This window comes from Phodopus roborovskii, unplaced genomic scaffold, assembly GCF_943737965.1.
Source record: "Phodopus roborovskii unplaced genomic scaffold, PHOROB, whole genome shotgun sequence".
Lineage (NCBI taxonomy): Eukaryota > Metazoa > Chordata > Mammalia > Rodentia > Cricetidae > Phodopus > Phodopus roborovskii.
The window spans coordinates 6,943,006-6,968,425 of NW_026126563.1; the positions used below are offsets into that span (position 1 = coordinate 6,943,006).

General features: G+C 51.8%; 2 protein-coding genes across 5 annotated transcripts in view; one reads left to right on the forward strand and one right to left on the reverse strand.

Annotated features, from left to right (window-relative positions):
- Pard6g (par-6 family cell polarity regulator gamma) overlaps positions 1–25,420 on the reverse strand; it is a 1,244,350-nt gene that overhangs the window by 674,543 nt on the left and 544,387 nt on the right. The gene's annotated exons all lie outside the window — the stretch shown is intronic.
- Nfatc1 (nuclear factor of activated T cells 1) overlaps positions 1–25,420 on the forward strand; it is a 107,391-nt gene that overhangs the window by 9,880 nt on the left and 72,091 nt on the right. For all 3 annotated transcript variants that reach the window (XM_051202237.1, XM_051202240.1, XM_051202238.1), the window contains exons 2-3: positions 4,549–5,650; positions 20,928–21,087. In XM_051202237.1, coding sequence (XP_051058194.1) covers positions 4,549–5,650; positions 20,928–21,087 — 1,262 coding nt within the window. The remainder of the gene's footprint in view (positions 1–4,548; positions 5,651–20,927; positions 21,088–25,420) is intronic.

Sequence of the window (25,420 nt, forward strand, 5' to 3'; positions counted from 1 at the left end):
AGTAAAAGCCCCTCTTGTAATGTCCTGGGGCCCATGAGCCATGTTCCACAACTTCCTCTTCCTCTGCATCTGGGCCCAGAGTGAGTAAAACCTCCTTCCTCCTTCCTGGGGCCTTAGAAACCCTGTTTCCCTAAGGCCCTTTGCCTGCCACCCAGCCTTTTCTTCTGGAATCTTCCAATTCTGTGGGCAGCTGAAGCCCAGGACTCAGCACTGCTGGGGTGTCAAGGCAGGCGGGAGAGCCCAGAACTTAACTTTGCTCATTGCTTACAGTTTCTGGAGAACTCTTCCAGTTTTCCCTTCCCACAAAAAGAAGGTGGTCAGCTGTGGGCCAGCCCCGGTCAGGAGCACATAGGACTCTTTCACTTGGGAGACAGAGAACACAGGAGCCAGGCGCTGCCCAGGTATGCCTCCTTAGGGGAGGGCTGGCCTGGGTCTTCATGGCTTGCCCAGCATGTGTGCTGCTGCTGTGATGCCACCCTGTCTCTCATTAACCCTAGCCTCACACTCATCTTCTGGAGTTGGGCTCCCTTGAGACGAAGATTTATTTATTTTATGTGTGAGCATTTTGCCTACGTGTATAGATATGCACCACATGTATTTGGTGCCTGCAGAGGTCAGAATTGAGCATCAGGTCCCCTGGAACTAGAGTTACAGGTGGCTGTGAGCCACGGTGTGAGTGCTGGGAACTGAACCCAGGTCCTCTGCAAGAGCAAGTGATCCTGTATTCCCAACCACCAAACCAGCTCTCCAGCCTTGAAAGCCCATGCCTCTCGAGTGTTTCGTTCCTTACTGGCAGGCTTCTCATGGTACAGAGAGCTCTGGACACTCGTGGCAGTATAGTATTTATTGGCAAGACTCGACTTCCCAAGCAGATTAGCTGTCTGCTCAGGGCTGGGGCCTTTGAAGCCATCTCACCTGGATGCCGTCTGGGCAACCCATAGCACCCACGTAGGTGTGGTCGGCACCATTCTTAGGATGTATGCACCAAACACCTTTGTTCAGAAGCAGCGCCTCAGGCAGAAGCTTGCCTTGCCAAGCTGCTCCACACAGCTGCTGGAGACTCTGGTCTTGGACCCTTCTGGAACCCTGGTAGTACCGAGGCTCGGAAGGCTGGAGAGCAGAGTGCAGATGATCTCACCTTCAGGGGCCTTTGGGTGATGGGCAGGTGGGGTCAGGAAGAACGCACCATCTGAGGGTGGCAGTGAGCTTATGATTTCTGAGGAGCTTGAGAGATGACTAGAAGGGACCTGGCTGGATGTGAGTTAATTGGTGACCACTAGAGATACTTCTCAAGGGAGCATGTTTCAGAGGGCGTGGTACATCAGGGACTCAGACACCCGAGTTCAGAGGTGAAGCAGAGTGAAGAGAGGCAGACACCCTTTCAAGTTATAACTGACTGTGAGACCCCAACACTGGTTAAAGTATTGCTGAAACTCCTACCCTAATCTATACCCCCTTCCTCCCTTTCATTAGTATTCTAATTAGCAACGGCACGGTGACATTTTGGGGTTCCCGCCTTACACTGTTGACTAATTGAGACCTGAATTCTTAGCTGAAGGTGGGCAGATCCTGGCCACTCCTTCTGAGCCATGGGGTGTTATTGATTGTCTCTTTCCCGCCCAAAGTTCTGTATTGGAGAGTGCTGAGTCAGCTGAGAGAGAGCTCTACAGCAACACCATCCCCGTGCTTATCATCTGTATGGGACAGGCTGCATGGAGAGACCCTCTCCTCCCTCTGCGTTCTCTTCTCCCTCCTCCCCCTCCTCCTCCCTCCTCCCTTTGCCAAGATGAATCTTTACACAGCAGCTGGCAGTAACAGCAGAGAAGACGACTCCGGGACTTAGGCATCTATTAGTGCTGCTCCTGCATAGGGGCCTTGGTACCCTGCTCTGTTGGTAACCTCGTAGAGGAGGAACCAGACCATCCGTCTGTTTCACCAACCATCCTTTGGTCTTTAGGCCTGCTTTTCCCGCTTGAACTCTACTGACTGTGTCCTCTGGAGCCAGTGTTCTTTCTCATTGTGCACCATGGGCAGTCTGTACCCCCCAGATCAATCTTGCCCATGACTGTACTTGGGGGTCTGGAGGTGGCCTGCCTCTGTCCAAGGCGGACACGCACAGCTGGCCATGAAGAGAGGCTGAATGGCGTGGACAGCTCTGCAACCTTGATCTGTGCTCGTGGGAACAGCCTGAGCTTAGGAACCCAGCAAAGGCCTACTGGCACCAGCCACCAGTCCTGTCTCTTCAAAAGCATTACAGCCTCTAGAAAATGGCTTTAGAGTAATTTAGAGCACTGCCCTGTTCAGTGTTAGACTCCGCTTCTTGGGATGTGGAGTTCAGACTGGGCCACGGTGCTTTTGTATGACAAGGACTCAACCACAGCCTTGGCTGGAGGGTCCACCAGGCACAAATGCAGCTTCCTGCTTCCGGTTGTTTCTGAGTCCTCTAGCTGTCCCTTGTTCCTCTTTGTCTCGGCTCTAGCCTTTCCAGAGGGCCACTGTGTCCTCTGGAAAGGACAGAGCGTGTCCTTTCTCTGGACTCTGGAGCGGGACCCTTGTCTACCTCAGAGAGGCTGCTGTGTTGCCAGAGGGCCTGTGAGCTATCCATCGATGGTGGAAGACTGGAGTGGGCAATAGTGGGAACTCTCTAACCTACCTGAGGCCTGGCCTGCTCCTCCTCGAAAATATCCTCAGGTGTGGCTGGTGCTCTGAGACCCCAACATTCTTGGAGTTTCCCCTTTCTGTTTCCGAGCCTGGCATCAACGAGCGTGCCACCCCTGAGCACTCTAAATCGGGCAGCACCAAAGCCTGGTGTGGACCTAGGATTTCTTTTTTTTTTTTTTTTTTTTTTTTTTTTGTTTGTTTGTTTGTTTGTTTGAATAGCAGGTTTATTTTTTTTATGCATATAGAGTATTTTTTATTTAATTTTATATAACAAAGTCCAATTAAATGAAAACAAACATTTATACACAATATTTGGGAATTTGGGCGTCGTTCTTTCCAAACTACTTCCTGCTGGTAAGGGGCGCTGTCTTGGGAGATTCGAAGAAAATTCAGATATCCTAGCTGTAGTCTGTAGGGCTGTTTTGTCCAGCTGTTTGGAATGTAGGATCAGCTTGTACTCTGTTTCAGGCGGTCTGGTGTGATCAAACCACATTAGTCTGGAAGGAATCCACATCTTTTCATTTTCTGTGGAAACAAAAATAGAAATACTTTTCCCCAGTAACTTGTTCTTCAACTTAAATTTTGGAGTCAAAGTTGTTTTTTTTTTTTTTAATTATTATTATTTTACATGTCGATCCCAGTTCCCTCTCCCTCCCTCCCTCCCTCCCCCCAAGCCCTCCCTCCCTCCTTCCCTCACTTTTACCCTCTCTACCCTCTCACATGCACTCTAAACACCCTCCCCTCCCAACCCCCTACCACAATACAATATGTAGGGGAATGCCATCCAGTTGGGGTCATGTAGATCTGACAGGACCTAGGATTTCTTGTGCTGATTTCCATTATTCAGAGACCTGGAAACGTGGGTCTCCAGACGCACACAAATGGCTCTGGGCTGCTCATCCACTTCTGACAAGAAATCCAGAAGCGAGGCTTTCCTATTGAGTACTAATTGTGATTTTTTAAAGACGTGTTTATCAAGAAACAACTATCACGTAATGGTTCTGAGGTCTAGTTGAGCCTCAGAACCAATGGCTCTGTTTTAGAAGTTCTGGGAGAGAGATTTCTAGGTACTGGCCAGCCTCAGGTAGCATAAGAGTAACTTCAGAGTCCATGTTCTTACTGCAGCCGAGCATGTGCGCTGGCTGACCGTGGTTTGTCCATAAACACCTATTTAAATGCCTGGGCCCCTATGTCTAACACATGCACCTCCTTTGACCTATACACCCATCATTCTTCCTCCCTCCCTCCATCGTCTATCCTTCTGTTTATCATCTGCCACTCATGCACAGGTCTGTCCACCCATGAAATAGGGTGAACACCTGGCTGGGACCTGAGTTGGAACTCAAAATCCCGCTGCCTCGCTCAGCCTCTGAAATGGTACAGATAGATGCCTCACTGTGCCTCTGCAGATAGTCCTGGACCAGAGAGATGCGGTCCAAGGCTCTGCGGATAGCATGGACCAGAGGGATGGATAGATTAAAAAGTTCATGTTAGCTTGTGATGTATGCCAGAGAGAGGAGTGTGTGTGTGGAGGGCGGATAAACTGGAGAAGACAACTCAGCTATTGGATTAGGATATGAAATCATTATCATGGTGGCTAGGTGATGCAGCGTTTAAATAGAGAGGACAGTAAGGGACAGCTAGCTGTGTGGCACTTGGTGGGGGGCATCTGGCTGAGGAAGATTGTGGGGCTGGAATAGAGTGAGGTCAGGAGGCTTCGGAGGCCTTGGGGCAGCCTGAGCTCAGGACACTTCTGGGGGCTACTCCTGGGGCCCGGCATCCTCAGGCGGGTGACGGCTCGAGGCCTTGGCTTCCGTTCCCTGCCTTCGTGGGCGTGTACTTCTTGCTCACTGGCTTCATCTTTTCCCTTTTCTCCTTTCCTTCCAGAACACTACAGTTACGCATCCCAGAGCATCGCCTCGACTCTGCCCCTCCCCACAGCGCACACCTCCTTGTCAGCACCATGCCATGACCTCCAGACATCCACCCCGGGTATCTCCGCTGTCCCTTCAGCAAATCATCCCTCGAGTTATGGAGGGGCTGTGGACGGTGGACCCTCGGGGTACTTTCTGTCCTCTGGAAACACCCGGCCCAATGGGGCGCCGACTCTGGAGAGTCCTCGAATTGAGATCACCTCCTACCTGGGCCTCCACCATGGCGGGAGCCAGTTTTTCCACGACGTGGAGGTAGAAGACGTGCTTCCCAGCTGCAAGCGCTCACCATCCACAGCCACCCTGCACCTGCCCAGCCTGGAAGCCTACAGAGACCCCTCCTGCCTGAGCCCAGCCAGCAGCCTGTCCTCAAGGAGCTGTAACTCTGAGGCCTCCTCCTACGAGTCCAACTACTCATACCCGTATGCATCCCCCCAGACCTCTCCATGGCAGTCACCCTGCGTGTCTCCCAAGACCACGGACCCGGAGGAGGGCTTTCCCCGAGGCCTGGGTGCCTGTCACCTGCTGGGGTCTCCAAGGCACTCTCCGTCCAACTCTCCACGTGCGAGTGTCACCGAGGAGAGCTGGCTCGGCGCACGTGGCTCCCGGCCCACGTCCCCCTGCAACAAGCGCAAGTACAGCCTCAACGGTCGGCAGCCCTCCTGCTCGCCCCACCACTCACCCACACCATCCCCGCATGGCTCCCCGCGGGTCAGTGTGACCGAAGACACCTGGCTTGGTAATACTACCCAGTATACCAGCTCTGCCATCGTGGCAGCCATCAACGCCCTGACCACTGACAGCACTCTGGACCTGGGTGAGGGTGTCCCTATCAAGTCTCGAAAGACGACCCTGGAGCATGCACCCTCAGTGGCCCTCAAGGTAGAGCCAGCTGGGGAAGACCTGGGCACAACTCCGCCCGCCTCCGACTTCCCACCCGAGGAGTTTGCCTTCCAGCACCTTCGGAAGGGGGCCTTTGGCGAACAGTATCTGTCGGTGCCACAGGCCCCATACCAGTGGGCGAAGCCCAAGTCTCTGTCCCCTACATCATACATGAGGTAAGCAGCCTCTGACTGGGGTTCAACCGTGTTGAGGGGGCGCGTACAGTAGGGTGTGGCTGGCGTAGGTGGTGTAGAGAAGAGTAAGTGCCCCCCTGGCTTCTCTCTGGAGATAGGGGTGTGCTGGTATACAGGGCACTGCCGCCGCCACACACCTTGTGTCCTCTGGCCGCAGCTTCTCTGCCTGTCACTTCCTTTTCTAAGGACGCCTCCAACTAGATTAGAGGACAGATGGCAACTTTTCTTTTTCCTTTGGAGGTCGGGTTCACAGGTGCCACGGTCAGGGTTGCAGCACGTGAAGTGAATTCCATGACCATAGTTCTGCTCAGGGCGAGGCTCCTCACACATGCGCAGTTGTGTTTTTAATGAGCTCGGAGAGGCAGCCATCCTCCTGTGTGTTCTGCTTGCTGCTTACCCACTTCCTTTCTGGGCCTTAATCGCTATCGCGGCCGTGCTAGGACAGATGGGCCCTCAGCTCCACAGTCCCCCAGAGCAGCTTCCACCCCTCAGGAGACCAGCACGCGCTTGCTGCTAACGGGGAGGGGGGGGGTAGAGCATGGGGCAGAGCTCTGCTCTTACTTTGTGGGTTTTTCTCTTTAACAGGATGCAGGGTTTCTTGGGATTTGCTGGGACCATTTAACCAGCTCAGTGCTCTTGTTTTGAACTAAACAGCTTTCCTGACAGGTGCACCACTTGTGACACCTGGCAGGCTGCTTTCTGCCTCAGGGTTTAACAGGAGGCATTAAAACATCTACTCAGGCCATTGAAAGCCCATGTGAGCGAGCTCCCTCTGCTCTGCTTCCAGGAGCTGAGGGACCTGTGATCCAGGCTCTGTCTAAGGTCCAGAACCTTCTCTTTAGCCCCCTCCCCATCCCTTCTCCTCAGGGCAGACTCATGCCCACATGACCGCCTGGTGTTTGGTACCGTGTCCCCTCGTGACTGTGAGGCCACTAGCTCCAGAATTCAGTTGGGTTTTTTTTGGGGGGGTCCTTTCCACACAGTGCGGCCACATGGCCACCTGTGACTGGGGCCACTCCAGGAGGGGTAGCAGCAGGTAGTGTGATACAGCGGAATCGTTATTTAAGTTGCAGCAAAGGGATAGTGGACGGTTCCTAAAGCGAGACGACGGTCCTGTCCTGTGCACAGAGTACGGGCTGAGGGCAGGTGGGTGGAACAGAGCCGTTTCCTGTCTTGTTACATACATGCAGGCCTCTGCCAGTCTGTCCTGTGTCCCTCCATCTGTCCTAGGGGGCTCAAAGGGCTGACAGTTCAAACCATGTCATCAGAGCATATCAGCAACAAAATTTATCCAAAACATGGGACCCTAAAATCCATAAAGAACTGTTGTGCCTGCCATACTACCATCATGACTTTTATTTAACTGAAACTGAGACTGTGTCGGCACTGGCCCTCTCTGCTCAAGGGAAGGGAAATGTCCCAAAATACAACTGGAGCCACAGCAGTAAGGGCCTTTTAAAACTGAGATCCAGGTAAGCACATGGGTGGTGTGCCTGAGTGACAGGACCCAAGACTGGTGGCTTTCACACTAGGTACTTCCTCTGTCCCAGATCAGGGCTGGGACCCAAGGTGAATGTGTGTGGTCAGCTGCCATTCTTTCCTTGGCTTGCCTGTAGCCATCACCTGCCACTGTGTTCCACAGTCTTCCTTCCTTTAAGTACCCCACACCTGGATCTGGGCTAGTGACCCCAACTTGGCCACCTTCAAAGGTCTTTCTCCAGATCAGTCATCCTCTGAGTGCTGGGGGTTAAGATTCCAGGCTAGAACTTTGGGGACACAGTTCAACACCAACTGCCCAGCTCACCTTTTCGGGGAGACAGCAGAAATGTCCCCAAACATGAAATCTGCCCCCACTTTATGGTTTTTGGTTCCCTCAGCAAGTTGGGTATTTCTGGTGGCCCACAGCTGGCCATCTGCCTGTCCCAGCCTGCCAGTGGCACGGGCCCTGGAAAGTAGTTGCTGGATTTTCCCTCTACTTAGGAACACTGACAGTGGCCTAGTGGCCAGTGATCCTATGGTCTTTTATCTCATGGTCTCAGAGCCCCTGGGGTGGCCGAGCTGCCATGGCATTCCTGCAAGCTAACACAAACAAGCCCCACCCCACCCCGGGGGTTGAAGTTCACCTTTTCCTACTGTTTTGGTTCACCTCAAAATGTTTCCCCTTCCATCATTTTAATGGATTTCCACAAGCTCACTAGCGGCCGCCCGCCCTAGGCAGCCGGAAGCTGCAGTGCAGGTGAAATGTGGAGAGGTGTGGCCATGGCTGCACAGAAGCCAGACTCCATCCTCACAGATGCTCGTAGGAGACGAGCACCAGGCAGCAGGGGCCTGGAGGAGCTTCTGAAAGGCTGTGTTCCCCTTGTCCCCTAGGTTTGGTCTGGAGAGCTCCCCCAATGTGAATCCATCCCTCCCCCCAACCCTGCCCCATCCTGGGCACGATGCCCTACCCCCCCACACACACATACACACACACACATACACACTCACATACACACTCACACACACATACATACACATACACACATATACACACACTCACATACACACTCACACACACATACACACATACACACACGCACACACGCACACATATACACACACATACACACACATACACACACTCACACACATGCACACACATACACACATACACACTCACATACACACTCACATACACATACATATACACACATACACACGCACACACATACACACATGCACACACATACACACTCATATACACACACATACACATACATACACACTCACATATACACACACTCACATACAAACATATACACACATACACACACATGCACACACATGCACACACACACATACACACACATACACACATACACACACGCACACACACATACACATACACACACGCACACACACATACACACGCGCACACACACACATTCACACACACTCACATACACACACACACGCACACACAGACACACACGCTGCTCTCAGGCCCATCTGGGGATCTTGCTTGTTCTTGTCTGAGATATCCACCCCCTCTCCTGTTCAGAGTACTCCAGTTAGCTCCATGGGGTAGATCTAAGAATCACAACAATTTCTTAGTACAGTTGAAGAAATCACGCTTGTGATTAGTAAGAAGGGTGGATAGGCTGTCGTGGTTTTAGACGCAGCCTTCAACTGGATGCTGCCGCAGGAAACTGGCTGAGACGGTGTGGTAACTTGCTTGAGCCTCACGGATGGTGATAGCAATGGCAAACACCTTCTGTGCAGTTGGAGCCACCGTTTACATTGCTGCTGAGCCCGGTGGAAGTGATTGTTGGAACAGGGTGCTGGCTCCTGCACTTATGGAAGCATGGGAAGAGGGCAGACCAGAGAGCCCATGTCTGTCTGGGGATGCCGGGCCACATTACCTGTAACTGAATGTGGTTTCCAGATTGTGGCTTTTAGGGCATTGTGTGTGTGTAGTGTGTAGGTGCACACATAGGTCATAGGTCAACTTTGGGTGTTATCTTGTGTTGCTCTTCATCTTTTTTTTTTCCTGGGGACAGTGTCTCTCATGAAATCTGAAGCACACCGGCCGACCCAGCGAGGTTGGTAGGCGGACGAGCTTCAAGGGTTCACTCGCTTTCCCACCCCCAGTGCCGTAGTTACAGATGTGTGCCACAGCACCCAGCTGTGCTGGGGATCCCAACCCAGGTCCTCATGTTTGTATGACAGCAGGCACGTCTCTGACATGCTATCTCCTCAGCCACCCTGAAGGACTTTTGTATTAACCTAAAGGAAGTACAGTTTAAATGCCTGTTCATCCATCCATCCCATCCTGAGCCACACTTCACCAGGTACCTGTGCTGTGTGACAGAGCTTGTGTCGGATCTGCACGCAAGCATTCTCTGCCCTTCTAGGACAGGCTCATGGGAAGTGTCTCACGGCCATGATGTTCCCAGCCAGCATGGTCTCTGGACTTGCCTACAAAAAGGCAAAGTTACATGAAAGATCCAGATGAAAAGGAATAGGTTGGGACTGGCGGAGGCATTTGAACTGAGCGTGTGCAGCGTCAGGGGTGTGTTTGCTGAGTTAGGTTGCTTTCTGAAGAATAGCATTCCCAAGGGGTGGGGCAGGCTTGGCAAACAGCTTTGATTCAGGGAGCTGGCTTGGTTCAGATGATAAGAAACGGGTACTACGTTCAAATCAGTTTGTGTCAGACCTTGTTTCTTTCAGGTTTTGGCTGTGATATTGGATGCCTTGATGATACCAGTGGCTTTGATGACATGCACAAGTGTTAGCTTCAAAAGGTCCAGCAAAGTCCCCTTGCATCTGAGGTTATCGGAGTAGCTCAGGGTTTATCCCAAGTGGGAAGAAGATTAAATAGCCCTGTAGATGTTCACAATAAGTCGAGGCTTTATCTTTCTCTACACTTGTCCTACTGCTCATAGGGGGATTTTCACTTCGGATAGCTGTTCTGTGAATCCAGTACGCTTGGGCCCCAGGGAAGGCACAATGTCTGTGAAGATACTTCTGGCTGCTGTGGGACCTTGGAGGTGACAGCCCACCTCAGGGCTCTGGTGGCCAAACTGGCCTGTTCATATCTATAACATCTACCAAGAACATCCGAGTCTCTGGGCTCTCGTGGGCTCACTGGACCCAGGACGATTGTAGAATGGTTGCAAGCTAGCGTCTAGGAAGAGCCTGGCTGTCTTCAGAGCACACAAAGACAGATGCATTGGGGGCCACAGGCAGCAGAGTCTTCCCCGGAACTCGGTTGTGCTGTGGACTTAGTGGAGCTTGCATTATCTCCTTGGGAGATCTTTCTGCGAATAATAAAGCCGCTTACAGCCATTCCCAATACCTTGCCCTTATAAATCCTAGAACCCAATCTTTATAAATTCCAGTACCGAACCATAGGATTATCAGTACTCTGTCTGTACATGCCTAGTACCTTGCCATAGGATTCCCAGTCTTGACATCCAGTGCCCAGTACCACGTGTCCCTTGAGTGCCACCCTTTTCTAGGGAGAAACTTAGTGCCATGTTGTTTCCAAGCGGTTCTTATGCATGTCGCCACCTTAGCTGTCGTTAAGGGCTGCCTTCCTAGGTACTATGCCTGTTGACTCTCCTGCCTCTCCCGCTAGCTCTCATCAGTGTGCGACTTCAAAGTGAGGTATTGGGTGATGCTTACTCACTGGCTGGGAAAAGTTAGTGATTGGTGTTGGGAACTCATAGAGACGAGCATTGTAGCAGCTCCACTCAGTAGAGCCAGACAATGTATCCAGGCAGAGGCTCTGGTGGAGAGGGGCGAGGCTGCCACAGGCTATGGGTCCATGGTTGCACACTTTGTATTCTCAAGAGCTATCTGATGTTTGTTCTTGGTTTTGGAACTAGCTTTTGATGTCCCTGGGGCAGGGGACATCAAGAAGCACCACACTATCTTCTTGCTGTACTACAGACACTGGGTGTCTCTGGGTTCTTGGAGAAGGAAGGAGACAGGGCTGGTTTAAGGGTGGGCAGAAGGCTCTGTCACCACCCACATCTCAGGAGGACTTACGGGTAGAGATGCTCAGGCTATGTCAGGTCTTCACACAGCCACCTCATCACCACGGACCAAACACCAAGGGCGTCCCTTGTTAAAGTGGCCGGATGATAACTGATAGAGCCAGGGCAGGTGCTCAAGATGAGCTGATCCCAAAGCCTGCAACCTCTGTGATGTCACTGACTCTAAGTTGTCACATGGGGTCTGCCCTCACATGAGCTCTGTGTAATACTGGGAGGGCATAGGGGCTCCAGGGCAAGACTGGACCAGGCCTCCTTACGGAGAGCCAGAGCCCAAGAACTCACAGGCTCTAGAGAGCGAGACTGCCTTCTAGCACCTTTGGGGTTCCGGGCAGAGCACCTAAGACCTGGCTGGGGCTATTTATGGAACCCTCTGTTCACTCCCATTGTGTCTCCGCAGTGGTACTGGGTGCCCGAGATGTTTAGAATATTTTTGTTGTTGTTGTTATTTGTTTGATTTTAGAATCTTGTTCCTGGTATCAGTTCACGGTTTGATACTTGGAGAACGGGTCTTGCCTCATTTACTTCTGCCTGGAAAGTTGGCCTGATGTTTCAGCTAGGACTTCAGGGAGGCTGTGAACACGAAGCTCCAAGCTCTGTCAGTGTGGGGGACGATGGCCTTTGGATTCCCTTTCAGCTCTCTTTGAAGAAAGGGGAACTCACTCACTTCCGCATTCCAGGGGAAAATAAGATGACACCCATCTTTGAGCTTGTCACTCAGGCTTTATTATTCTTATTTTTGGCTTTTTGAGACAGTGTAACAGGCTTGCCTGTCTTGGAACTGGAACTCACTTTGTAGACCAAGCTGACCTGGAACTCGCAGAGATCCACTTGCCTCTGCCTCCAAGAGCTGGGATTAAAGGTGTGCACCACCACTGCCTAGTGGAGCTCAGGCTTTTTAAGTGCAATCACCTAGACCTTAATTGTTACTGGTCTCAAATACTAAATGCAACTTCATGTCCTAATGGGGAAAGTAGGCCGTACCTGGTCTTGGCTGTCCCCAGTTAGGTCTGAGAGTGTTCTGGCTCTTGAATTTTCAGACTTCCCAAACTGTTAAACCCTGGCTGGGAGGAAGTGTCCAAGGCCACATGCATCAGCCGCAGATGAAACAGTCAAATTTCTGCTCACATGTTGCCATCTGAGAAAAGCTGTGGGTTTATAGTCAGGTGGCCTGTGGAGCAAAGTCTTAGCCTTGGCATAAAACTCAGTTGGGAAATAATCATTGCCTTCTAAGACAAGTTTTAGCTGCAAAACAGTGGGGCTTAGTGTGTGTGACTGTGTATGTGGGTAATATGAGTGTATGTGTGTGGTGTGAGTCTATGGGTGTGTATGTGTGTAATATGAGTGTATGTGTGGTGTGAGAATGTGTGTATCTATGTTTCTGTGTATGTGTGTGGTGTGAGTGTTTGTGTGTGTGTGTGTTTGGTGTATGAGAACAAAGGGCATCCTTAGCTATCATTCCTCAGGCTCTAGCCACCACTATTTTCTTTCCTTCTTCCTTCCTTCCTTCCTTCCTTCCTTCCTTCCTTCCTTCCTTCCTTTTTTTTTTTAGAGTCTCTTACTGGCCTGAAGCTTGCCAAGTAGGCTAGGCAAGCAGTCCATTGAGCCCCAGGGATCTACCTGTCTCTGCCTTCATAGCCAGGCCTGGCTCCCCACCCCCCCATGTGAGTTCTGGGAATTAAACTAAGGTCCTGGGCTTGCAGAGCCCACACTTGACTGACTGCACCTTCACAACCCTCTGTTTACCTTTGTATAGTCTTCTCTGAAGTCTCTCCTGGACTTTTCAGGAGCCATGTGCCTAGTGTCGGATGGGCATTACTGTACTTGGAAGAGTAGCCAGGGAAGCTCCATCTGGTATGGGAATCTGAGAACACTTACCACATCCCCTGAGTCCCATGTGCAGGGGAGTGTTACAGACCTTTGCTGGGTGAAGCACCTGTAAGGCAAAGGGAGGACTCGCCTGCCGTGATAGCTTAGACATGGCGTGTGCACATTGCTCACCACACATGGTCATTTTTGCAGATGCGAGGGCTCCAGCCCCATTGGAAGGTTCCCCTTGGACACGATGATCATATGCAGGTATTATTCAGATGCAAACAGTGCCCGGAGGTTTGGCATAGGAGTGACCATGTACCTTTGCTCCTGACATTGGCGGTCCTGCATAGGTTGGCTGTCCAGGGATGCCCCTGATATATGGCTGTTGCTTCCAGAAGACCCACTCAGGCCACTAGGATGAGCATGATGCGGGACTTTGAGACCCATGCAAATGCCCAGCTTGCTCACGCAGGTGAGTGCAGCAGCAGTTTGTGTCCAGAGCCCCAGGTAGTAAGTAACTTGCTACGATAACCTGGGAACTACTCTAGAACCAAGGATCCCTGGGCAGCCAGTGACACTAATGGCCTAGAATCTCTAAGCTAGGCACAGAGCTGTAACACCGTGGTGTGTGTGTGTGTGTGTGTGTGTGTGTGTGCGCGCGCGCGTGTGCGCAGGCGTGTGCATGTGTGTGTCTGACTACAGGTGTTGATTCTGCAGGTGGCAGAAGGTCTGTAGCATGTCTAGGTTCTCCAACCTTTGGCCGAGGGACCCAGACTGTCCCATGTCTCGTGATGACTGAGGAGCATCTGCCTTGTGAGATCTCAGAGCATCTGGGCTGAGATGAGGGAGCTTGCTTTAAATGACCATAAATGGCAGTGGCTTCCCCGTGGGTTGGCAGCATATTGAACAGACTGAACCAGCATTCAGGATTTGACCGGCAACCATTTCAGCATCACTAGGGAACCAAGCTGTAGGAAGTAGCAGGAGTGTCCTGTGACTTGCCTGTCCTCCATTCTGTATTCACTCGTGACACGTCCAAGTCATTGTGTTAGCTTGTTTTGATTTTCATTTTTCATAAGTAACTCATGGCAGGTGTGGCCTACAGCATTCTCATTATTAAAACATCAGCGATGCGAGTGCGGGCGGACCAGCTGCAGCTGCGAGGAGTTGCTCAGTGGATAGAGACAGGCTCGGTGTGGAGAGCCAAGGTGGGTGCACACGAGAAATGCAGGGTGTGCAGAAGTTGGGCGGCTCCAGGGCAGAGGGAGCAGGAAAGGCCACACAGTTCCTTTCCCACAGGAATCCTCCTGGGAGACATTCTCCATCTGTCCTTCCTTCCTTCCTTTCTTCTCTGTTTTCCAGCTTGAAGCAGGTGGACAGGGCAGAGACCCTTCAGAGGTCTCGAGGCGCCTGGAGATTCAGCCTGGCTCTTGAGTTCTGACCTCCACCCACATGGGTACCAGATAGCAAGAGTTGTCTGAACAACGATGGGTTACTAAGCCATAGAGGGCAATTCTCCAGCTTCCGATGCACAGGAGGAGTCTCATGGGACGTCCTTGGGTCAGGGAGGTCTGGGGGTGAAGGGCAGGGTGTCCAAAGAGCTGGAAGAAGCGTTTCCTTGGAGATACTCCACACCCTCATGGTGAGGTATCAGAGAGCAGCCAATGTATGAAGTCTGTAAATCTGCACTTTTAATACACACATGCAGGCCTGGACACACATACAGTTGCATGCATGTACTCACATGTCCACTGTCTGTATCCTGCAAGTTCCAGATTTGTGACCGTGACTTGGTCTCCTGAGTCAGGCATGTACTTTGCTTTCTGCTACAGGGGCTGCCTGCCTGCTGGGCTCTGCCCACCTCCTAGGCAAGAGTCCCTAAAATGCCTTGCCCCCATGCCCCATCCATCTACGAGGCCAGCACGGGGACCTGGGTGGGCAGAGTGCAGAATGCTCTCTAGGACTTAATACAGCAGGAAGAGCTTTGCATCCCCCAGCCGTTGCGTAGAGGCTGAACCACAGATGTTGGCAGCAGGCAGAGGGCAGCTCCTTTATCTTGAGCCCAGCTCTAGGCAGAAAAGTTGGGGGTTAGGTCATTTTCCTCCCCTGTCCCTGCTTACACCTGGGGTTGGGGCCAAAGCTGAACACCTGTCTTCCCCTTGGGTATAGAAGTGACAGCCACTTCTTAGTGGCATGCCCAGGATGACTAGTCACTAGTCTCCAGCCAGGACAGGGCCGTTCCGGAGCCTTTAGAATATTCCAAGGTGTTCCAGTTAGTAAGGCCTCATTCTTAACTTCACCCTTTCCAACTCAAGAGGAAATGTTTGGCTAAGCATTTGGCAGTTGGGGCCTGTGGTCCCTGAGGCCCTCCAAGCTTGTTCTGGGAAAGGTAGGGACTCGGGAACTTGCTGGTGGTGACACTCACATTCGGGTACCGTGAGGAAGGCATATCTGCTCCCCATCAGACCATCCTTAGGCCGTCCATCCAGGTGGCTGCCGGTCCTCTTCTATCCGGGCACTGGGTCAGCCTCTAGGAAGGCCAGCCCCTCTTGGGTGAGGTGAGCTTTCCCAGGCCAAGAGTCTTGTGGTTAGGGGGCCGTGGCCCAGATGTGCACGCCCGACAGTGTTACTGGGTGGTCCTGGACTTGGCCTTGGATGGAGGCCTTGAGGCCCAACCTTTATAGGACTAGCCAAGTGCACTGATAGCCTTCAGCAGCCTTTCTCTTCCCTCCCTCCCTCCCTCCCTCCCCATTCTCTCTTTCCTTCTCACTTTCTCTGAGGCAATGTGCTATAAAGGTGAAGTTCCCGGTTCCCTTTAACTTTCTTCCATTTGCTTTCATATGGGCAGACTTTAGGCTTGGGTTAGGGTTAGATAAGCCTCCTGGATTTTAGGGTGATAGAAACATACATAGCCTTCACATCACCCGCCACCACCACCCCCAGGACAGGTACACATGGCGCTTTTAACTACGGGAGATTCAGGATTGAAAGGGATTTTACCCAAACTGTCTAAGCAAACCGTGTGCTGTCTGGGCTCTGATACTCGGTAATACTTTGAAGTAATTTCACTTTTGTGCCTGTAGCTAGCGGAATGACTTTCCGTGAAAGCCGAGGAGCGCAGCATGAGGACCTGAGTTGGGCTCTCAGGCTGCGCATAAAGCTGGATGTAGTGTGAACCCATAACCTCAGCACTCCTGGGCCAAATGAGAGGTAGAGACTGGCTTCTCTTTAGAGGGCTGTGTGTGGGCTGTGGCATGCATCCAGGAACCTCAGGCAAGAGACCCTGTCTCAAGTGGAAGTCTCTGACCAACACCTGAGGTCGTCTTCTACCTTAGCACATTCGCACAAAACTACTTCATTACTCTGTGATCTTTGCTCTGTTTTTTTTTTTGTTGTTGTTGTTGTTTTGTTTTTTTTTTTGTTTTTGTTTTTTGTTTTTTGTTTTTTTGTTTTTTGTTTTTTCCAAAACAGGGTTTCCCTGTATAGCCCTGGCTGCCCTGGCACTCACTCTGTAGACCAGGCTGGCCTCAGACTCAGAGACTTTCCTGCTTCCTGGTTTGGCATTTTCTTAGCAGTCGTTGGACGCGGGTTTGGGGTGGGTCCCCTTCTTCAATCAGCGTTCCCTCCCTCGCTTCTCCATGTCTTGCTTTCCTCTCCTTTTTCTTCCTGGCAGAAGTTGTCCCGGACACTCACACCCCCATATGGATCTTGCTGAAGGTGTCACTTGGCTGTTCTGTCTGTCACACTGGTGTGGCCCCCAGAGCGCTCTGGGTTTGGAGTCTGTGGTACCCGGGGCCTTTGCATGTCTGTGGGGGCAGATGTCTGCATCCCTCTGGTAACCCTGGTACTCAGTGGCTGTTTTAATCCACTAACCCTTCCACTATCTCCCACACAAGGTGGCTGTGAGGCCGTGCCCTGGCCCCTTCCTAGGGTAGCTTGGGAGTTTGAGAGGGAGAGGAAAGCACGTGGCTCTGAGTCTCGTTGGCTGTCATCTGCCCAGCCTTGGCTTTGAGCTGTGAGTAACACCTGTGCTCCTTGAGCTGCACTTGCCAGTTCCCCCGGGGACCTTGTGTTAGGAGAAATGAGAAAGGCAGAACTCAGAACAAGCACAAAGCAACAACAACAACAAACCCTCTGTTACCCACAGGTGTCTTCTGAGTGCTCAGATGAGGCCCATGTTGGTTCCAGTCAAGGGATGTGGTGCTTGTGTGATAGGACTAGGAGCTAAGATTTGAGGGAGGACCTGTGTGCTACTGAGCAGCCTAGCTGGGCTGGATGAGGTGTTGAGGGTGCGCAGAAGGCCGATGATACTGGCAACCCCAGGGGCCAGTTGGAGAGATGAGCACCCCAGGGAGTTGGTGGAGCTGGGAATTGTGAGTTTTGTAGAGACAGAAACCAGGTCTGTGATCGCATATGGAGTTGGTCTCTGTGCTGTGACCTGAGTGCCAACAGCATTTTCAGGGCTTCCTGTCAGTGGGAGGCGGAACCCTTTCTCATGGGAACAGTGATTCAAACCGGAAGAGCTGGTGGCTTCTCCCTGCACTACGCCCACAGACCAATACCAGGCACTCTGGAAGATCTGACTCGCCCAGCTATCAGGGGAAGCTGCCCATCATTCCCACGCAGCCTATCCCTCCATTCTGCCTCCCCCAGCATGGAGGCGACCGTTAGCCATGGTCCCTTCAGACCTTACAGCCAGTGGCCACACTGCTCTGTCACCCAGAACCCTCGGGACCCCAGCACCGAGGAAAAACTACACACACAAAACTTCTTGCAAGAATCCAGGGGGCAAAGTCTAAATCTGTTCAAAACCCCTGAATACTTGCTTGGAACAGGCTGAGAGGAGGGGGCAATGGTGCCTGATGTGGGGCCTGTGGGGCAGAGGAAAGCTCCAGCTCTGTGAGTCTGATGCACTCTAGCCGGCAGCGCGGCCCAAACACAGTCTGGAGGCTCACCTCCATGAGTTATTCTGTAACGTGTTTCTCTCAGTTGTCACTACATAGTGATTTAGTTATTCTGTGGGTATGTTACTGCACACGTTCGGGAAAGAGAACACTTTGCAGGAGTAGATTCTCCTTCACATACCACGTGGGTGCTGCGGATCAAACACGGGTCTTCAGACTTCCCAGCAAGTGCCCTTAGATGCCATACTGTCTCTCTGGCTCTTCATTTGATTTTTTTTTTTTTTTTGTTTATTTGTTTGGTTGTTTTTTTTTTTTTTTGAGACAGGGTTTCTCTGTGTAACAGCAGTCCTGGCTGTCCTGGAACTCTCTCTGTAGACCAGGCTGGCCTTGAACTCACAGAGATCCACCTGCCTCCGCCTCTCAAGTGCTAGGATTAAAGACGTGCGCCACCGGCACCTGGCTTTAATTTAATATTTTAAAGATTTACTTTATTACAAGCAGGTGGTGGTGGTGCCAGTGAGTCCCAGGACAGGCTCCAAAGCAATACAGAGGAACCGTGTCTCAAAAAAGCAAAAACAAACAACAAAAAACAAAGATTTATTTTATTACTTTTAAGAGTGTGTGCGCGTGTGTGTGTGCACGCGCGCACTTGTGCAAGAGTATGTGTGCTAATGCCTGCAAAGACTAGAGGCGGTCATAAGCAGTCTGACCTGGAAATCAAACCTGGGTCCTTCGGAAGAGCAGGCAGTACTCTAACCCACTGAACCGTCTCTCCAGCCCTGGTGTCAGTTAGCAAGGCCCGGCACGCCCCCTGTGGCGTCATGAGATTGTTCATCACAGATGGAGGTGCCAGGCGCATGGAACTGACAGTGGCGGTGTCACAGAGTGGCCAGCCTCTGTTGGGGTGGGGGCTAAGCCATGGGAAGGGTCCTGGGGCCCCAGCGGATCTTCAGCAATACACAGGACCAAAATTAAGCAGAGGGTTAGGGGCCAGATATTCCCAGTTTTACTTCTGGTCGACCAGAAGTCTTGTTTTCACTCAAGCGTATTCTCTGCCTACCATCCACTGCTTTCCGCTTTGAATTCAAGGGTTGAATGGAGGAGCAGAGAGCAGCACATGAAACCATTCTTGGGGGGCAGTTTTAGAAATAAGCAAAACATGTCAGGCTGATGTTATGACAAGTTGGGTTGGGGCAGGAGGCTAATGCCTCAGGAACCCCAAGATGCTGACCCTGTGTTCAGGGTGGTGCAAAGATATAGTCCCTGATTCAGTTACGTGCACATCAAGTCAGTTGTATTTATACTAGCCATGGACTAGGTAGTAATCAAAGCCCAGCTATAAAGTAATATTTGTGTGATAAAATGTGTGGCGATTAAACCTCTTTTTTACCAATGCAGTAAGATACTCAAAAATTTTATCTTAAAAAAAAAAAACCCTCAGGATACCAGATTGTATGTTTTATGTAAAGTGCTTGCATACCCACACCCATTTATTTATTTAGACAGTGTCTCTATATTGGTGGTATATGATACAGGACTTTAAAGTGTGCAGAAAACTTCGAATGACTTGAAGGGCTCCTGGGGCCCTGCCCAGCCATTTGTCCCCTGGGCAGCAGTGAATGTGACTTTCAAAGGTGTGGAACTGAGCTGAGGGTGGGTCTGATGTCGTGGGCAGCAGAATCATGGTGACACCCCGCAGTTCAGGCCCCAGGAGGGCGGCAGTGGGTATTCAGCCATTTCCTCCTCCATCCGGGTCCCCATCCCTGATCGGAGGCACAGTCCTGTGGGTTTTGAGAGATGTGAGATTTACAGTGAACATTTCCAACCAGAGTTGACAGCCACCCTTCGCCCTATCTGTCCTCTCTCTCTCTCTCTCTCTCTCTCTCTCTCTCTCTCTCTCTCTCTCTCTCTGTCTGTCTGTCTCTCAAGAATTTCCTAGGGGTTGAAACTCATTCTGGTTGCTGTGAAGCTTTTGTTTCCTTCCCTGTCTTTCTGGGAGGAGGGTATAAGACACTTCATGCACACGTAAGAGGAGCCACAGGTGTGGACTGCCCTGCACTGCCTCCTCTCCTGGCTCACACCTGGGCGCACATTGCCTCTGACTCTGAGGACTGTAGCTGCACAGCCCTGGAAACACATCCCCTCCTGGAAGCAAGAGGCTGCTCAGCTCCCATGGGGCACCTTCTCCAGGATGCCAGCCTCCCTCCCGGCCAAGCCCTCTCTGCTCTGTGGCTCTTCCTTCCGCCTGACAGCTGCTGGAACTGGGGTGTGAGACATACACAGGAAATGGCCCTGACAGGCATACTGTGAGCTGCCGCCCGCCAAGGGCCTGGCTGCACCTCAAGCATCAGGAAGCCTGCCCCTTCTTTAATGCGGCCCCGGAAGCCTCAGCCACCAAGCCTGGCTATGAGCATTTCTCCATGCTAGGCAAATACCCACACTCTGTGCACTCACTACTGTGTGTTTGTGAGTCAAGGCCCTGCACGGATGGCCCAGCTTGTTCCCACATGGCGACAAACACAGGTGCATCTTGCTAGACCTGGAATGGAAACAAGGGACTTGCCAGTGTAGAGGAGGAAGTGAGTCTAGCAGGTCCTTCTTTCTCTTGGGTCTGCTATAACGCAGCATTGCAGGGGAACTTGTCCCCAGAGCTCCATTTGGCCAGCGGTGCCTCTCAGGGCTTCCTAGCAAACGGTACCCAGAGCCCTGAATCCCATTGGTGGCTCCCCTGGCTACAAGCAGGCTATCCATGCCTCTTCCATAGCTCCGGGCAGTAGTTTTGGTTAGCGTTTTTTAAAGACTGGCTGATTTCTTTTATTCATGAAGCACTGGCAAGCTGTGACATAGTCACCATGGACCACGCCCTATGGAGACTTTCCTCCGCAGCAGGATGCTGAGGGAACCACCGTGACAGCGTGGACCCACTGACAGTGGCTCGGGGACAGCTTGGGCAGCTGTGTCTTGGCGTCTACCTGCACTTAAAGCTCCTGTGTTCCTTTGCAGCCCATCTTTGCCCGCCCTTGACTGGCAGCTGCCATCCCACTCTGGGCCGTATGAGCTTCGGATCGAGGTGCAGCCCAAGTCTCACCACAGGGCTCACTATGAGACAGAAGGCAGCCGGGGGGCTGTGAAGGCCTCAGCTGGAGGACACCCCATCGTGCAGGTATGGTGTCTGCTGTGACCTGCCAACAGCCCATGCCTTGGCATTTCTCAGTCTAAAACCGTTTGGGATCCGCAGCTAGGAACTTTGCTCAAACTGTAAACACAGCCACCTCAGAGCCAGTTAGCTCAACGTTAGCTGTGTAGCACATCCCGTTTCCTTCCGAGTAGGGATACTCCTTATCCTCAGAAAGGCTATGCCCCCCAACGAACCCTTGATAGACTGAAAATGCCAGAAGTCAGGATACATTCACTGTACCTCACTGACCATGTGTCTTCGCACAGGCACAGCATAGGCAGAACGTCACCCACGCTTCTCGTCACAGAGAGGCTGGCTGAGCAAAATTCAAAGTGTAGTTTTTCTGTGTGGCTATCACTTTCATACTAACAGAAAGTAAAAGGGAAGATGCCCAGTGGGACCTTGGTGAGTCAGGAGCTACCTGGGGTAACCATACAGTGCCTTTCCTTACTCTGTAACTGTGTTAAAACTCACCCCAAGCAGACTCCTGTGTATCAGCGGCTCTGCAGCTGTATTCTTCTTGTTCCAAACTCTCTGCCCCTGGACCAGATCACACTCCCCACCCACACTTCATACGTGGGTTTGGTGGGCAGCCTACGCTCATGAGCCTGGCCTTGGGGTAGGGAGCAGGTGAGGAGAAGGAGCTCCGAAGGGAAAGGCTGCTGACATGGGCACAGTCACACCTATGAAACTTTGGGGAAGGAGATGCGTTGCTCACCCATGCTGGCCAGGGGCCACGTTGGAAACTAGGAAGTCCAGCAGTGTCGCAGACCCAGCTAGCACCTTCTCCACCTGGGCATCAGTGTGAGGTCCCTTGCTTCCCTGTGTCACACCTGTCACCTTGTGAGCTTTAGACCCCCGGACATTACTGCCTTAAGTGGCACAGAGAAGTGCTTGTTTCTCTGGCTGGCTCTCGTCACACGGTGTTAGAGAGAGCTCTTTATCCCAATACCCCAACATCATAAACCTGGGTGCCCAACCCTGTTATTTCAGGACTGATGCAGACTGGAGGGGGTGCTCAGCAGGGAAGCGTGTACTTTTATTTTATTCCATTTGGGTAAATAAAAAGCTGGCCAAGGCAGGAGGCCGTGGACACAAATGGCTGTTTGCCAACGCAGCAATCAGCCACATGGAACGAGCCAGGCGAGGTGCAGAAACTAAGCACTTTAGCAGGGCTTGTGGGTGATATTAAAGGTGATATTTGTGGCCCGTGTGCTCGGTGCCAATTAATACCCACTCTGTTTAGCAGCTTGATGTGATAAAATGCAGGGGACATCAGTAGTACACAGCAGCCGGCTTGGCATTTTAAGTTCCTACCTTCCCAGGTGGAAGTCAGGAGGAGCTGGCCTTCAGCTGCGCAGGGTAACTACAGGTATTTACCTCTCCTTCCCCGCTGCGCTCCTCCCTGAATGAAAGTGCATTATTGCTGAATGGAGCCGGCTTTAATAAGAGGGGAAACAAGTCCGCTAAGGAAAGGCAGGAGGGTAAGTGGATTGATAATGGCCAGGCTCCTCCACCTACTTGGATCGTATGGGCAAGGGGGTCCTGGGCGAGGGCCGGGGAGTGCAAGTGTTATGCCTTCTTCAGAAAGACGAAGCTAAGGGTTCTGGTCTGTTCCCTTCTGGGTTTGGCTGACGGTGGTTGTGTGAATCTCCGCTGCTTGGGTGGGGGGGAGATAAAGCCAGGAGGCGTGTGGGGAGCCCTGTGTTTGGGGAACTTTTGTGTGTCGATCCCTGATACTCGTTACCTGTGTGTCAGGCACTGGGTTGTCCTGCTGCCCCTGGAGAACCGGGCTCCCGGCATCTTGGGCACGGGAAAACGTTTGTCTGTCGGTGCAGACGATATTCAGGAAATCCAGGCGTTTCTGAGGAATGGTAAAATGTAAAACAATGTTTAAGAAGCACCGTCTACATTATTTAAAGGTGGCAAAACCAGGTCAGGCTGGCATTGCTTCCATAGAATAAGCCAGCCCTTCCTCAACAGAGTTGAAAGGCAAAGAGAAAATAACCCCTAACCAAAATGCCAGGTCCTGTCACGTGCCTCATTGTGAGGAATTAGGAACCCGAGGAGTTTTCTGGAATATTCTCACAGAGTAAGCTCACACCTGTGCTAGTGTGAGGCAAACAGCTAAAAAGAGGGCATTTTAGGGGATTTGTTTTCTTTCTTTCTTTCTTTTCTTTTCTTTTTTTTTTTGGTTGGTGGACCACAAATTAGATAAAAATAGAATTTGCACGTAATTATGAAACACACAAAAATAGAAAATTCTCTTGGTTGCTGTGAAAGCGCTGTAACCACAAAGTTCTATCCCAAGCCTCTGGGTTATTTTGAAGCATGCTTTAGTGCCATGGGTCCTGCTACCGAACCTTCTTGCTCTCAGAGGTGGGTCCCTTGCACAGCACTCTGGGTGAGGACACAGACCAGCCCATATGTCTGTCCGGTGTGCAGCCACTGCACAAACCTTTTGTGACCAGCAGTGTCTGCTGCGTTCCTAACACACACACACACACACACACACACACACACACTCACACTCACACACGGGTTCCTAGAAGCCTCCCTTCATTCAGCACTGTCTCTGTAGTGTATCCAGTGTCGTATTCTCAAGAAGTTTGTCCATTAAAGACAGCAGCTCTAGTAGTGCCCAATATGGTAAGAGGGAGGAAGGTGTGCCCTCGGACCTGGGGTCCAGAGGAGGCTTCCGGTCACTGATCCTCTCCCTGGTATGTGTTGTCGGGAACCACAGGGCCCAGACATAATGGTAGGGTCAAAGGTCATGCACTCAGAAAAGGAAGGGGCAGCTGCATCTAGCCTAGCTTTGTCTCCCAGTGGAGAGGCTGGTATCTGTGAAGGACCTGCCTAAACAGTCAGCCGTCTGGTGGGAGGCTTAGGGTTTTTATTTTGATCCGTGTTCCCTTCTCGGGCTCATTGACCCCCTCTCCCCACCCCTCAGGAAGGTGCCACATCTGCTTTTGTCCCTAGATGTCTTTTTTTTCATGCTGGGATCTGAGTATCCAAAATGGCCACAGGCTCCCACTAGCCATTCCAGGGTCACCAAGCTACCCAGTCTTCAAGGACACTGGCTTTACAACCTGATGTTATCTAAAAATGGGACGTCATGCCCATTCAGAACGAGCAGCCACAGGTCATCCTGGACTCGAGGAGGGGCCGGTAAGGGCTCTCCTGGCGGCTCCCAGAACCAGTTCAGGAGCCACCTTGCAGTGCCTAGGTGGACGTGGTCCTTGCAAAGTCTGTGGGGGAATATTCTCACCGACATGCTGTCTCCCTTACCTCCCCCCAGTTACCACTGTCTCACATTGGTTACCAAGACAGAGGCTCCTACACCTGTCTACAGTGCACTGTGGGCCCAATGTCCCACTGTAATCAGTGAGAAAAGGCCTACACTTCCCTCAGCTCTGAAACTCGCCTTGGTGGAACAGGCCTCCAGTGCTCTAGGCTGCAGGCCTCTCCAGCTCCCCACAGGAAGACTTCATTATTGAGCTGCATTCCTATCCAGCAAGGACCCTCCTGACCTTGACGTGGCCTCTGGCTGTCAGGTCTCTGTGTGTGTTGGGTCTTGACCACCACTGACAGAGGACCCAGACTCTCCAGAAGTGAGGCAGAGGATGTGTAGGTTAGCCTGGAGGGTACTGTGCCTTGTGGCTCCTGCCTTTACCTCCCCACACCCCCCCGGGGGTCCCAGCATCCAGCTCTGTTTACCAATCACCAGAATGGCTTGCCTGATAGCATCTCTGCATCACACACAGGCCCGCTCTGCTTGAATAATTAATAGGCCACTGAAATACGAACACTCAGAAACTGGTCAGTTCCTAACATTTAGGTTTGCAGCACAGGACTTGCCATTTAGGACAGTGACCAGAGTAGCCCCTGTCTGGCCATGAAGGATTCAGATCAAAGAGACACAGATAGTGGCTCACATAGGTGACCCTAGACTCAGTGTGGATATAAGTAACGTACTCTCAGGGCACACAGACAGCGGGTACTTGGGAATCTAAAGGAAGTGAGGCAGAGTCATACGAGGAAGCCATGATAAGCCCTGGCTTGTGCTGAGCCCAGGGGCCAGGCAGAGGCCAATGGGGTCTCAAGGCCTAGGGATCTTTCAGAGGTCACTTAGATTGTGCCGCCCCCCCCCATATCGATTCATGGCAGATGCCTTTTCTATCATACAAGACGTTTGACAGCCGAGGACGTCTACCGGGAGATGACTTGCATTTCTCAAGTTGTTAAAATTGTCTTCGAGCCAGGCTGCTGTTATAATTACTTGTCTTTCTTGGTGGTGTCTCTCCTCAAGTCCAGGGGA